Here is a 15,821-nt window from a genome sequence, read left to right as displayed (position 1 = left end):
AGACTTTCTAATTCATGCAGTTTCAATCCCCCTCCCTACATTTTTTAACTGAAGCTGCTGCTTAAAGGCTAACACTGGTGCTAGTGACCGAATTCCACAGCTCTCACTCCTTTCCCTGGCCTTTTTCTGAGCCCTTGACATAGATGACAGCCTCTCCTTCTCCCTTTAACTTCTGAGAGGTGATGTTGTCTTTTATAACTATTATGTTCCCATCTCAGCTGTAATTTCCTTTCTGTACATAAATATAAGCATTCTCCCAAGTTTTTATCCTCATTCATTGCTCTTCTCTTTGGAGACAGCATACAAGCTCATCACTTCAATATATTAAAATTATATCATATGTACATATAAATGACACAAACTCAACCACAGATACTCAGCCAAATGAAAAAGAATGTTTAATAATAGCAAGTAGAGTAATCCTGGCAGTCCTGCCTGGACTCCATTTATCAAGCATCTCCCCCAGAGTGAGCAGTTAGGAGGTGGAACTGTGAATCCACTGTTTCTTGAGTCAGCTTCAGCTTCCATGTGCCTCCTGTGTGAGCAGTTTCCTTGACTTGAAATTCTAGTATTTATGTATGTATTCATGTTGTTCATTCGTTGCTACCCTAAATTTCAACCAAAGGCTTCATCTAGAGATTCACTGAAAAACTAATGGTCCATTTCAGTGCTGAAGGAATACCTGGCCATGTGGACTGACTGAGAGATTGTGTGCCTGTCTCCATTACCACCTTTAAGAATATTTCAAGAGTAATTTGGAATTAAAAGCAAAAATCTTTCTTTAATTCATGGGCTGATTCTAGAACCTTCATCTAAGTAAGCTATGGCTCCATTGTTTTCCCTCAAACTTTTTCCATACCCTTAAAAACTGTGTTTACATGGATGAACCTGTTTTAGCCTCAAGTGGATCCTGAGCTCCACCTGAATGGACGTGGCTTAATTACCTCATTGTCAGTGAATCCCCAGTTACTGTCACCATCTTAGCCTTGCCTTCCCACACCTCCCCAGTCAGCAATTCAGAACTTCTTAGGTCCTTAACAGCACCACCCTTCTCCCAGCTGTGTGGGCTTAAAGTCTTATTCTGCTTAGAATCCTCTTTCTCTCCCCTTGTTCCCTCTCCCCCAAGAAACTATTGCTTATTAAATTTAGTGTGAGCTCATTAACCTTGATATTTACTGCCCTTCCATAAATGATCCTTACCATATTTTAGTTTAGTTAAATATCACCAACTTTCTAGGATTATTTATTAGTTCTTCCTAATTGTTGATCTGTTGTTGCCTATACGTGATATGCCTTCTCCTCATCTTTGCCTTTCGGAAACTTACCCTGTTCTTAAACCCACCTCAATGTCCAGCCCTTCCAACTTTCCTTCTTTTTTGTTCTAGTCATTGTGACTTTTCCCTCTCAGCTTTAAATTCCCCATATACTCTGAACTTTTAATTTTATTAATAGCTATTTGTGTTTTTCCTGTGTCCTGATTTGCTTATAAGCTGAAAATAAGTTTTCATAGTGCGTGTTACTGCTCTTTTATTTTTTGTTCCCTTTTCATTAATGGTACCTTTTCTCCCAGTTTCTGCCTTTCAGGTTTAACAAATATCAGTTAATCAACTTCAACTTCAGTTGGCTCAGGCATTGTGCTAGAGGTTTTTAACATATGTTCTAAACATAGCTTTACAAAAATTTTACATTTATCCTAAATTTAATCTTCAGAACACTTGTAATGTAGTATTACAGGAGATCTTCAGTATCCAGTGTTCATTAATCTGAAGGATTCATGGATAAGCAAATTTGCCAAACAAGAGAATATTCACTGATGAACTAAGCACTTCTAAAATTAGGCTCTGCTCACCAGCTATCCCTCATTAACTCTGGCTGTTATCTTTCCCATCCATCACATCAGCATCCTTCTCTATTACTTCCTTGCTAATCTAATGCAAATACAGCACAAACCAAAATGAAATTATAAACCTTGCAAAAGATGCAAAACTTCATAAAGTCTATGAAAGTACAAGAGAATGGCTTTAATCACTTGCAAAATTGTTAACAGATGGGTATTTAGCAGAGTTAACAATTGAAAAAAGGTTGATGACTCATACGCATTTCAAAGAACAATTTGAGTAGCAAAGAATTAAGGGAGGCCCTTGAAAAAATTGTTGGAAGTTTTCAAAACAGAATTACCTATTATATGCTCATGTTACAAATTTCAAAGCTGGTGAATGTTATGCCATTATACTATTATATGCCAAAAATAAAAAAATAAATAAAAGCATATGAGTGAAACCATTAACTATTTAAAAAATAATTTTCATAAGTTTTAGTTTCATATTTCAGATTAAGTTGTAGTCAACCCTTTATTTTTTTTTACACCATTTATTCTGAAATGCCTGGACCTTTTAAAAAGGTTCTAGAACAATTATCCTTGGGTACCAAGGACCTCTTTTATCTACCTTTCATAGCCCAGGTGGCATCAGATTGCCACCTCAAATATTAGCTCCTATTCCATTCTTGTTAGCCCTCTTTTGGGGGAACATATGTTTAAAATTTTGAATTTTTCTTTTGTTGTCTCCTTTTGCTTTTCCATTCCTTCCTTCTTTCGTTTTCACACTTTTAAAGTTTGGTTCACTCTTTTCTTATTACTGCTTCTTTATGCTATAGCCCCCGCTTTTTCTTGACCTTTTTGCTGTTCTTTTATTTCATTGCCAGTATCCTAACCTTGAGGCTTATCCACTGTCTGTCTGGCCTTGCCTTGCTATCTCTTTTAATCTCATCACCTGGTATTCAGTGTTCTCTGGTTTAGGTTTGTCCCTCCTTTATTCAGTCTTTTTTTAAACTTTTTTCCTTTCTTCTCTAATAATTTTTTTCTAATTTAAATTTTTTCTTTTAGTCTTTCTTCTGAATGCTTGCTTTTTATACACCTTCCTCATGGTGAGAAAGTAGATGTACCCAGAACCTCTTTGTACTGTAGAAACTCTTATTGCTAAGACCTTGAGTGAGATAAGACCTAAACACTTGTTCTCAAAGAAAGCATTTCTTTCTGTTTTGCTATCCATCCATGTATCACAGCCTATCCATCCATGTATTACACCAGGACAATTTATCTGGTAGTGTCTTCTGCAAACCTCTGTAGACTGGTGTACTTATTTCTGTCCCTCCTTCTTCTGCCAGAAGTCCTTGTACTAATCAGTGAGTATACACTAATGAAATTTGATTAGGTGTTTAATATTGTAATTTTGTCATAATAAAAATCCTGAACTTGGATTTTTTTTTAAACAAAAATATTGGGAGAAATGTGGGGAGGTCTTGGGGGAAAAATCTGTTCTTATAGTGCGTCACTCTCTGCTTCAGAAAGTAAAAGAAATATTTTAGGAGTTAGGCCTCGTCTCTAGTTCTATATTCATTTGTAACACTGGTTTTGGTGGAGCAAGGTTAGGTTTATTCTAAATATGAAGAGAAAAAATTTTAAAGAGAGTCACAGATCTTCTCTAAAGAAGATTAATTCTCTTAAATGTTTAAAACCAAGCTAAAATTAACACTTGCCATGTGTGGTAGGAACATTGTAGTTGGAAAATGGGTGACTAATAGATTTTCTCAGTTTTAATGCCTCTGACTAGAGTATAAATGTGAATGTTGTTCATGCTCCCAAATTGGTACATTTCACTTTCATTATCTTTTTGTGTGGGTAAAAGGTAACTCAGAATATATTTTTTTAATCCTTATAAAAACAGAATCTACGTAAATCAGAGTTTTAGTAATCTCATGTCTGTGATTTGGTGAAAAGTTAAAAAAAAATAAGCACTTTGGAAAAATGTCTGTCTTCATATCCTCATTAGGAAACTTCTCTTTAATTTTGTAGTCAAATCAGAAAATTAATGCCCGTTGGACCACAGAGGAGCAGCTTCTAGCAGTGCAAGGTATATTAAAGATAAGCAGTTATTGTTGTTAACTATTTAACCTGTCATGAAAGGTGACGACCATAGTTCTTCCCTTTCTTTAGAAATGGATCAAGAAAGAGCTCTTGTGTTTACCACAAACACAAAAATTCCTGATAATCAGGAATTCTGTTTTGTTCTTGTGGATGTGACTTACTGAGCCTATATGCATTTTGGGTCCTGTATAGCATGTAACACATTCTCAGCCTTAACCATGGCGGTGATGACAAGCTCAAACAAGTCATATGGTTTCTCTGTGCCTTTGCTTCTGTGTTCCTGCAGTTGGGTTCATTCTTTATATTAGTCATTGATAATTCATCATTAAGAGCATAAACTATTATGTTTCTGGTTTTTCTAATTACTCTGTATAATAGTGTTTCTCTATTTGATAAATGTCAGGTACTGAAAATATTAGTGATACACTTTCAACGTATTGTAACTTGAGATATGTGACACTGAATGATTAGAAACCCAATTTTAAAAATATATATATATATGTAAAACAAAAGAGAGAGTTAAGAGATGCTTTTAAAAATATACATAAAGCATTTTTAAATGCACTATTTATAAGAATGCTTTGTTGAATTATATGACAGAACACTTTTTGTATTATGAATGCCTGTCGGCAAATTGGAAGCATTATAAACTTGGATTTTCCCATGTTTGAATTAAGGAAGGGCAAACTGTATATTTTTTATTCAGTGTTGTAGCTGTGTTTTGTTTTGCTTTTTTTCTTTTCCCTTCAAGATAAACTGTCTGCAGGACTGATTGTATAATTGTAAGTTTGGTCTATAATTTGGTTTTCCTGGCTGAGCCCTCTTTGTGTTGAGCGCTAATAGTTGCTAGGTCGGTAGCTACTAGCAATTTTTTTTTTTTTTATCTAAGAAAGTTGGGCCCTCGTGAAACATATAAGTACTTTAAAAAATATTTCTAGGTATTCAAGCATAGAGAACATATTTAACTCAAAAATGATCTGCAGGTATCATTTGGATATGAGAATAATGTAATTAAAAACTGATTAATAGACAACTCTGCAGTTTGGATTAGAGTGAGTAAGAATTACCTGGCCACTGTGATTAGAAACTGTCACAGGACGGTGCCAACACGGTGATGTCATCCTTCTCTTTGGCCTATACAGCACAAAATAGTCATTTCATAAACAGAATGCTTGATCCTACGGAGGCAGGGTACTGGACGTGCATTGAGCACATCTATAATTGTGGAACTAAGTTTCTGAATGAGTCAGAACAAAGCTTAATTAGTTTATAATGTTCAGTAGTAGCCAGTTTTAAATTAGAAACTATTTAAAATTCAGATTAAAAAATTAGCAGGAGCACCTGGCTAGCCCATTTGGTAGGTTATGTGACTCTTGATCTCACAGTCATGAGTTCAAACCCCATGTTAGGCATAGAGCTTACTTTTAAAAAAATTTTTTTTTTCCCCAGAGGCTGCTTCATACTGATTTGGATCTGTGACTTAATAGCTCTAACATAGTTATTTGAGGAGGCATTGCTTTTATTGATGTAAAGCCTGTGTTCTCTGTCCATCCTTGTGTGTGTGTGTGTGTGTGTGTGTGTGTGTGTGTGTGCGCGCGCGCGTGTGCATGTGTGTATAAAGCCTGGAGAATTTAACCCTGATTTCCAGTATTTCAGTTGCTTAAAGGTTAGTATATTAATCCTGTACTCTAGTATAAGAAAATTATCCCAGTAAAGGATTTTCTGAAGAGACTTACTTGGGAAATCTGGGCTGATGTTTCCAAAGCATTCAGGATTTGATACTGTTCTGCAGCACTGTTTTTAAGTGGTAGAGACCATTGAGTCTTATGGCTGGGCTGGATGTGATGCAGAGCTGCATTCAAGGAAAGGGATAATGGCAAGGTTTACATTTATAGTTTAAGCTATATATTTATGTGGACATATCTCAGCTTATATATATTAAAAGAATAGTTATGAATATAATCAAACATTTCCCCTCTGCTGAGATATATTCAGTATTGTATTCTTATGCCCATTTGAAAAGTAATCCTTAAATAAATCATACTGATGTAGCAATTTGTACAGAAATATGCATGTCTTAGGATTTTGAAGGTACTCTCTTAATATGTTAATGTCATCGTTTTATTTATTTTAACTCTGTATGTGGAATTTTTGTTTCTCTTTGGGTTTGTTAAGGGTTTTTTTGTTTTTGTTTTTTTTCATTTTGGGTGGTTTTTGTTTCATAAAATAAAATAATATAGAGCTATTTGTGTCCAAAATAGTTATTTTAGGGAAAATTAAAAAGTGCCTTTTTTGCTAATGAGTCCACACGTTTATAAAATTCTTAGACGTATGTCTTATAAACAGTGTAATCACATAGTAATGTCACCTGAACCTGAGTCTCAGTGTAGGTAAGGTACATAACTGCAGGTTTTTTTTTAACTTTAGAGTTTGCTATTCAGAAGTACCTGTCTTAGCGGGCAGTTGTTTGGGGTTTTTTTTCTCTTTAATCTTTATTTTGTGATAAACCTTTAGATGATATTATTCTTATGACTGTTTCAGTTTCACAAAGTAAATCATTTATATTTTGATATTAATAGTTTATAAGCACTTTATTTTTAAGACATTCTGTGTGTATATTCTGATTGATTACTCATTTGTTAAATGCTTTTTTAAATCTTGCTCATAGTTGACTATTAGAGTGACTTGGAAAGAGAAATTTGTAAATTCTAGTGTCATTTAGTGAGATTTATAATTCTATTAAATAAACTTATTTGTTGTAACTCTTTTAAAACCACATAAATATATTAAGATCATTTCCTAGGGCTTAAACATATATTTCCCACTTTTTTCTTTTTACCATATACTCATATTGTTGTTAACTAAATACTACCATTTAAATAATAAATATTTAAATAAATAATAAACTATTTTTCCTTCTTTCTCCCTTATTTGGAAGGGGGGAAGTCATGCTCAGACCAAACAAGAATATCTGGTTTATACTTGTGTAATCTATCACTTTACTAAATGTTAATTTTAGTTCTAGCTATGTTAAAACTTGAGTAACATTCTTCAAGAGTCCACAGGTAGGATATTATAAACACCAACTAATTTAAACCTCTAAAAGTACTTGCTTAGAATGGTATTTCTACATTTTCTGTAATCTGTTCCAGCCTTATGTGTCTGTGTTTTCTTACTATAACAAATTAGTTAACAGTGAAATTAATTATAGTCTTCACAGTTTGTGTTAATGGAAATATCTCTGTTTATGGCTTGTGTCATCTACATATAAATATTTTTTCTAATCTATAGTGCTTTTAGAATTATCCTAAAATCAGTCTTGATACTCATATGATAAACATTTCTTAACAAGAATTAAGAAAGGAATTAGATTCTCGGTGTATTTTTTTTCATGTAAAATGGAACAATTATTAGCTGTTTTCAAAAAATAATACGTTTAAATGATAGTACAAACCATTGACTCTTTAAAGTGTGTAGAGGCAGAGCATGGTATTCAATATTTATTTTAGACCTTCTCTTAACTGTGTTAATCATTAGTGCTAAAAAATAATACATCCCCCACCTAAAATATTAGCGCTATTTTAAGGTAAACGACAATAAATTTTTCCAGTTTTATCAAGATGTCAACTTCAATTTTTAGTGTTTTTTTTCCATATTGCCTGCCTTCTCTTCTAAAACAGGAAACGACAAAACTGTTCTGGTCAGTTATGCTTTTACACTTAAATGTTACCTTCTCTTCCTGTAGTTTGTATGTTTCATTTGTTTTTAGGAGAAATTAAGTAGCAAGTCTAGAAATTGTCTTTCTAATTTTATCTCATACGTTTTTAAAAAGCTAGAATGGTTCCTAAAGGAGGGGAAAACAGATTTGGCACTTGATTAAAACATAGGGATTGTAACCCAGTACATGAATGATCAAAAGGAAATGGAAATAGGTGATTCATATTTTTCCATCTAAAAAACACCTGTTTGCTTTAGAGAGTTTCTTCTATCATAAGGTATCATAAGAATGGAGACCCAAAAGTATCAGCCCTCTGATGCATGCACTTCAAATAATTGATTCAAAATCTCCAGCATTTTTGTGATAGAATTTAACTTATAACAGGGAAGATTGGAACACAAGACTCAGAAGAGAAAGGGTAGACATTAGAAAGAGAATATATGATTTTGACTTTTAGCCCTCACCTACATGACACCATTCACTGTCCTACTGCTATTTGATATCTTTTTTTTTTTCACCTTAATATGAATTCTTGAAGAGATTTGCAGGAAGTACAAAGAAGTGCATGTTCCCAAATGGTTTGAGTTTAAAATTAATCTTTTTTTGATAGGAAAGAGCTGTATCCCTGAAGTTTCTGGATGTCACTATGTTCTTATTTCAAAATGGATTTCCTGGTTATACTAAGTATATGCTCACTTTAAGAAATTTTGTTACAAGAAGCAGGAAACAATATTCTGCCTCCCCCAAATTTTACTACCCAGAAGCAGCTTGCCACTGTAATGTTTTGATTTATTTTTTGTAGTCCAAAATCAGATTTTAAAAAATAACTTTTTAAACGTACCAAATACGGTCTCGGGATATCCCTTCTGTCTCAGGAAGAAAAAAAAGTCTGTAATTTCATGTCGAAAGCTGGGAAACACCATGCTACAAATGCTTCTGAAGTTACAATCTTACTAGCCAAATTAAAAAATATATACGAATATGGTTTTTGGGGGGTGGAATGAAGAATACTGTTTGGAAAATGTGGGCTTTTATAAAATGTAATATCAGTCATATTTTTATATTAATTCCCAAACAGAACTTTAAAAGTGTATGTTAAAGATTCTAAAGTATCATTTGCCAGCATAGGAAGCCAAGTTGTTCACTGTAACTTTCAAATGAACTTTCGAAATTTGACTGAAAATGCTTTTCTTTGTCTTCCTGGGAAATTTACAATTTACATCTTCCAGGATTTTCTAAAATTTCATTCTACTAACCTTTAAAAACTGACTTTTTGCCCTAAAGGTGAGAAGTTTAATTTAAAACCATGGTTCAGATGGACCTAATAAGCCTTTTTCATCTATAGAAAGAGAGAGATTTAATCATTGTGTTTAATTCCCTTGCTGATAAATCAATCAGATGGCCTTGCCTATTACAAATTATGAGAAAAGAATGGACCACCCTTCTTCAAGGTACAAATCGGCACAACAGTAGCTCTGATGTCCTGTGTTGTTAAAGTTAGTTCCTCTGCTTTGACTGCCCCTGCTAGGTTTTCCTCCAGAAGGCTAGCTGGGGATTCTTCTGAAGGAGCTGCCCCATTAAGTCTTCAGCTGGTGTTTCACTAGAGTTTACCTAGTTAATCAGCTACGGTATAAACTTAAGAATTCCACCTTCTAACCAAAATAGGCTGTTGAGCCAGCATCATGGGGAGTGTAAAGGTGATGAAGTTAGCTATATGTGACTCTTGTTTGGGGAAGAAAAAATCAATTCTATTTCCTGAACACTTTCTGTGTACTTAGCATTATATTTCATTGGACAGTACTTCCTAACCTTTCTCACATCATGGCATACAAAAAAAAATACAAAATTTGTCACAACACACTGGGGAAAACAGATGAGACTACTGTTGTCCAGAAAAGACTGCCAAAGAGCTCTGGCTGTTCCAGAACCTGCCCAGCTGTCCTGCAGGCTGAGGGGATTAATATCCCTGAAGGCCCACTTGTTCTCCGGACATGAGTGGGATCCTCAACCAGACTCCAGAGGTCTGATCTGAGCCTTAAAATTTTGCAAAGTAGTTTATATAAGACTGGCATCCATGAGTTAATAATAAACATACCTGGGTGACTCAGAACCTAGGTGACTTGGAAAAGGTCCTTGATATCCAGAGTATCTGGGAAAACTAAGGCTCCTATAGGAAGTAGTTTTGCTTTGAGGGGTCTGTAACTCTGGAAGTGCAACAATGTTGGTGACATGGTAAAGTCCATTGAGCAAGAGAAAATGGGAAATCAAAAAAGGGGACAGCTATAAAATGGAATCAGACATGGGGACAACTTACTGGTAGATTTTGGAATATATTTTGCTAAAGAAATAGGTGTTCTGAGCATTATAATATCTTCATACTTGGACTCAGTTAATTTTAATGTGACTTCTTGCTAGAATACAGAAGAACTAATCTTAGATTTATTTGAAGTTTTCATTTCTAATCTCATGTATTCAGTAGATTTGGTCATTTCTAAAATGTAAACTAAATATCCCTTGAAAATTAGTACATCGATAGAACACTGTGTCTGATTTCTAAAGAGTAGTTATTTTCAAGTGCAGCAATCTCAAATAATTTGTTATTTTCAAAGTATAAGTAATAGAGAAGTACTTGAATATATAGAAGTAATTTCTAATATTAAATAACCTTGGATTTCTATTGCCAAATATGCCCTCAATGGAACCTAGTCACCATTAGAATTTATACTTAACTACAGAGTTTAAAGTGGACATTAGCTCATGGATTTAAAGAGAATTTATATTGCTAAATGCTGTAAAGAACATCAAGTGTCATAATTTATTATCATGCATGTCTTTGCCTTTGAGAACAGAGGAAATGAGCATAGTTTATAAACCCAGAACTCTATATTAAAAATCACTATAGCTTAATAATCTCAAACTTCTTGCCCAGAATGGCCTTTAAGATAAAGGAACACCCCATGGAGTCAAGCCTAGCTAGTTGAATGTAAGCAGGAGATACTCATTCCCAAGTTCTCCATATAAAAGAAGGGCAGAAATTAAAAGCAAGAATTTTGTCATATCATGATGCTGCTTTAAGAAGATAATTGGGGAGATGATACCAATAGGTACCACTAAGAACGTGTCTAGCGTTTTTCCTGGGGTGTTAACATATCCTCATATTATTCTCTCATCTGTGATTGTGTACATGTTGAATTTATTTAAAGCCCCATGATTCTGGTTGCTTAGGTTAAATTACGCACTTTAATATCATAAGTATCATTTTTTCCTCCTTTCTCATGTCTAATTAATGAGTTACTGTTTCTGTATTTTAAACAGTAGTTATCAAATTGTAAAATCAAAATTTTTGACAGCTTTTATCTTTTGAGCTAAGTGCATCTCTTTCTAGAATGAGTCAGTGAACCTCCTTTTACAGTTCCCTTAAGAGCAATTTATTACCCATCTGATTACAGAAAGTCATTTCAAATTCTGTAGTATAATTGACTATCTCAAATTCACAAATCAAATGTAATCTTTTGTTATAATAAAACTTCCATAGTGAAAAGTTAAGTTCTCAAATAACTGAATGTGCAGTCCTTCTTAAATTTACAGCAGTGACGATAAGCCCAACAAGCCCTCTCTGCAGTACCGCTGGGACTCCTCCACATGCACAGCCTTTGCAACTGTTAGGGGAGTTGAAATCCAGCTACCTCCAAAGAATAGCTTCCCTTGTTTTTGTCCGTCACACTGTGATGATTCTTTTTTGTGTGTGTTTAAATTCTTATTTCTCTACGTTGGTACCCTGGTGAGATTAGGCAAGTAATCATAGTGAAGCCGATATTAAAGCCAAATTATAACGCTTTTCTTAATGGGGGAACTCTAAGACTACTCACTCAGTCCATTGAGGGGATAAAAGAGATGGCTTATTCCCATCCAGTTTTGTTTACAAACGGTGTTGCTCAAATTTAGGTGACTGGCTACTAGGGAAATAAATGAATGTGGAATTGAGGATGGAACAAAGAATTCAATGCTTTACAATAAATGGACTGTATTTGAGAGTTCAAGAAAGGATTGGAGAAAATAACTGAGTATGTAAAAAATGGTAAGTTCCTGATTGTTCAGTTGAAGGCAAGTGGCTGGCTCGATGAAATGACGTAATTGATAGTTTTCATCTGTGACCCTGATATCTTAGTCTCTATCTCAGAATTGAGAAATGAGCAGAGTTTATGAGAAAGGATTTTCATTGCTGGTATCTTTTGTGTGTGCATGATGTGTAGTACACACAGCTCTCCTTATTGATCCTTCACAGGTGTATTATTTACTTTGCCTTCCAGGTGTCCGCAAATATGGTAAAGATTTTCAAGCTATTGCAGATGTAATTGGCAACAAGACTGTTGGCCAAGTGAAGAACTTCTTTGTAAACTACAGGCGTCGGTTTAACTTAGAGGAGGTATTGCAGGAGTGGGAAGCAGAACAAGGAACCCAGGCTTCTAATGGTGATGCTTCTGCTTTAGGGGAGGAGACAAAAAGTGCTTCTAATGTGCCATCAGGGAAGAGCACTGATGAAGAAGAGGAGGTGTGTTTGTGTATGGAATTTGAGCTCATATGAGTTGAGGAATCATTTTGTGTGGTGTTCTGTAAGGTTAATTTGTCAGAGGACTAGCTAAATGAGCATGAAAGGTTGACAATACACTTACTCAGTGGTGCCTCTATCGTGACTCTTAAGTCCTAATGACATGCTAAGTTCTGATCCCAGAAGAATGGAGAGTGTATTGTTCTTTCATAGTCTTATTTTTATTTCCAGTGTTAAGCTGTTTACTAATAAAGATGCCTGTTTGGTAGCTTCGTTGCTTTTTCGGTTTTTGGTTTTTGTTTTGTTTTGTTTAAAATAAAAGAAGCTTGTGCTTCCAAAAAACACTGGTGTTACGTTTTTGTTTTGTTTTGATTTGTTTTGTTTTTCCTGTGACAGCCCGAACTATGTTGTACTAAGTTCATTAGGAACTATCATCTCATACATGTATTTTTGTTTCCTCACCTCTAGGCACAGACCCCACAGGCTCCTCGGACTCTGGGTCCATCACCTCCTGCCCCATCATCCACTCCAACACCAACAGCCCCCATTGCCACTCTGAACCAGCCTCCACCACTTCTTCGTCCAACACTGCCTGCTGCCCCTGCTCTTCACCGGCAGCCTCCTCCACTCCAGCAGCAGGCTCGGTTCATCCAGCCCCGGCCAACTTTAAATCAGCCTCCACCACCTCTCATTCGCCCTGCTAATTCTATGCCACCCCGTCTAAACCCAAGACCAGTGTTGTCCACGGTTGGTGGTCAACAGCCACCGTCACTTATCGGAATTCAGACAGATTCACAGTCCTCACTGCACTAAAGTTAAATTGGACAGAGCTACAGTAACTTTTCACCCTACCGTTATACCAGTGCTCATCAGACTGATGCAAAAGAGGACAGGATAATCCTTCCTAGATACTGAGGCTGCGAACTAGTTCTGTGGCAGTGGGCTAGCATAAGTGGATGTCTAAGAAATTTTTTAGTTCATGCAACTGAACTAAATGTTATACGATAAAAAGCCTACGTACGGTTAGCCTCCTTTGTAGAGTATACGTTCAGTGACATGATCTCATTAAAAGAAAAAAAAGATTAAGTATTCTATATACCAAGGTTTTCTTGTTTTATTTTTACTGTATTTATTTTATTGAGATTCTTTATATTTCTGCCTCTTCATAGTCAAGGCTCTTAGTACAGGAATATTGACTTAGGAATTGTGAAAACTCCTTAAGTTTCTTAAGGATGTTTGACTTTTTTCTTTCTTCCTTAATTTAATTTTTAACAACATTTTCCTATGTTAGGAGTGCAAGAATAAATAGCCTGCATTTCAGATTTTGACATATGTTCATTTAATGCATATTTAAGAAATTATAGTGCATATCCCTTTTTTCAAAAAATCTTGCTTTTTTTTCCAAAGGAATTTTAATATATTCCTTTAAAAGAAAGCAATTTAATCAATTGCAAAGCAATTATATGAAACCACAAAGAATGTACTGAACCTACTAACCCTTTAACATACACTTCAGGGTCCTAGTACAAAGTCCTTGCTTAAAGGTCATTGACCCGTCATCTATCAGTAATAAGAGGATCGGAATAATAATTTTACGTACAAATGAGGACTTAATTTGTTGAAGTACAGTGTCTTTAAGTTCCTTGAAGATGGAGTTAATTTTGACTTTTTTTTTTTTTTTTTTTAATGTTTCTAAATGCTATCTGCTTTTAACTAGTTGCCTATATTCGGGGACGTTAGAAGAGAATTATATTTTGTCAGTAACGTGGAGATAGTGGTTATGGAAGCATTTATTTACAGTACCCTTTTTGTGTTTAGGTTCCGACTTAAAATTGCCCTCATACTTATTAATATGGTCTGCATTTAATATAAAGGATGTTTTCTTGATAAATCTCTATTGTACTATTTGGATACATTTGTGTATTCCTTGCAGCCGACCTGTGCTTGTGGGTTTGGTTTAGGGTTAAATCATCAACATTATTTCATAAAATAAATTTAAGAATTTGTTCTGTGTCATCTAAAGATGTATCAGTATATTGTCACAATTGTGCTGTTAACTTAAAATGCTGAGGCCCCTTTTTATAAAGAAGCAAAAACGTTTCAAGTCTTAATTGAACTCATAAATCATTAAGTACCTACAAAGAATATTTTGCAAGTAATAGTATTTCAACAATGTGTTACTAATATTTTTGATACAGTGATTTCATATTGGAATCATGACTTGTGCAAAGGGACAGATCACTTAGATTACTATCCTAGTGAAAACATAAGGCTAAATGTTTGCACATTTACATTCTCATATTTAGAACTACTTTACAACATCTAAGGCCCTAATTTGTTTTGAGAAGTCATATATTCTCAATATTGGAAAAATAATCCTTACATTGGCTCTAAAGCCTTAAAAGAGCTGTAGATTTAAATTCATTGTTTAGTTTCAATTTTGAAGTTTTAGACCACTCTTCTTCAGAAGGACCTTAAGTTCTGGCACAAACTTTTTCCAGGATGTGTCTTTTCTTTCTCATTGGATCATTTTAAATAGTTCCTGCCCCTGGATTATAACTAGATAAAAATCTGATTTAAAACCCTTAATATTCAAGAATTTATACTTATTTTTACTTTAAAAGCCACGAGGGGAGGGGGGGAAGTTATATATCTTAAAAGAAAATATCTAAAGCATTTTTCTAAAGATTGTCTTGCATACGTGCATATTATACAGCTCTTATTGTCTTGTCTCTCGTCAGTAGACCTTCAGTATACAGTGTGTGGGACATGTCAGTCACGTTGGTCAGCACCAGCATCTGTCTGGCTGTTAAGTATATTATGATTCATTTAAAAATCTGTTCTATCCCACCCGTGGGCCAAGATGCTGTATCTGAGGGATGTGCTGTGATTTTATTTACGTACACTAGAGCACACAGTAGAAGAATCTGAGCTTCATTAGTAATATGACACATGTATATAGTGAGATGTCTTATTGTGTGCTTTGCATATTTTGTAAATATTTTGCACGCCATTAATTTTCTTTTTTGTTTAAGCAGTGTTTGGCCTGGAAGAGTGATATGCTTGCTGCTTAATCAAAGGATTAAAGAGTTAAAGGTGTCTATGTCTTCTATTTTTATATAATTTCATGCTGTATGAGGAATTTAGGACCTCTTCACTGTGAAATTCTATTGATTTTTATAAAAAAGCAAAATCTAGAAATATTTTAATGACCATTTCATAATGTCAAGGTTATCATTTTTGAAAAATCTACACCCAAGTATTTTTTTTCATTACATAACTAAAAATAAATCACACTATTGATATGCCTGGTAATATTAATGAAAAAATATTTTTTATATATTCTTTAATTCCAGTGTAATATGGATGGAGGTAAAGGTAAGTTTTGATCATAACTTTTCCTTAATAATTTTACAATTAAGTGAGTAAAAATGTAGAATAAAGATGAAAGAATATAAAATTCTGTATTAATATAGGCCAACATTCTTTTTAGGAATAAATGTAGGGAATAAGCAAAAAGTGACAGTCATGATTAAAAAAAAAATAATATTGCAAGTTTTTTGTTAAAGTACCAAGTTTAGTTAGTAAGTATGTTATAGTATTTTAATGTTTCTTCCTGCTATCCAAGG

General features: G+C 34.3%; 1 protein-coding gene across 4 annotated transcripts in view; it reads left to right on the top strand.

Annotated features, from left to right (window-relative positions):
* The window catches only part of RCOR3 (REST corepressor 3), a 51,980-nt gene extending 37,643 nt beyond the window's left edge, over positions 1-14,337 (top strand). For 3 of the 4 annotated variants that reach the window (XM_042975492.1, XM_042975491.1, XM_042975494.1), the window contains 3 exons: positions 3,854-3,911; positions 11,954-12,195; positions 12,661-14,337. In XM_042975492.1, the coding sequence (XP_042831426.1) occupies positions 3,854-3,911; positions 11,954-12,195; positions 12,661-13,005 (645 nt within the window). In that variant the 3' untranslated portion in view covers positions 13,006-14,337. The remainder of the gene's footprint in view (positions 1-3,853; positions 3,912-11,953; positions 12,196-12,660) is intronic. The other variant, XM_042975493.1, reaches the window with a different exon arrangement.
* Positions 14,338-15,821: the final 1,484 nt, after the last annotated feature.

This window comes from Panthera tigris, chromosome F3 (genome assembly GCF_018350195.1).
Source record: "Panthera tigris isolate Pti1 chromosome F3, P.tigris_Pti1_mat1.1, whole genome shotgun sequence".
NCBI lineage: Eukaryota > Metazoa > Chordata > Mammalia > Carnivora > Felidae > Panthera > Panthera tigris.
Note: the sequence above shows the minus strand (reverse complement) of the source record. Positions and strands in the feature narration are given on the sequence as shown.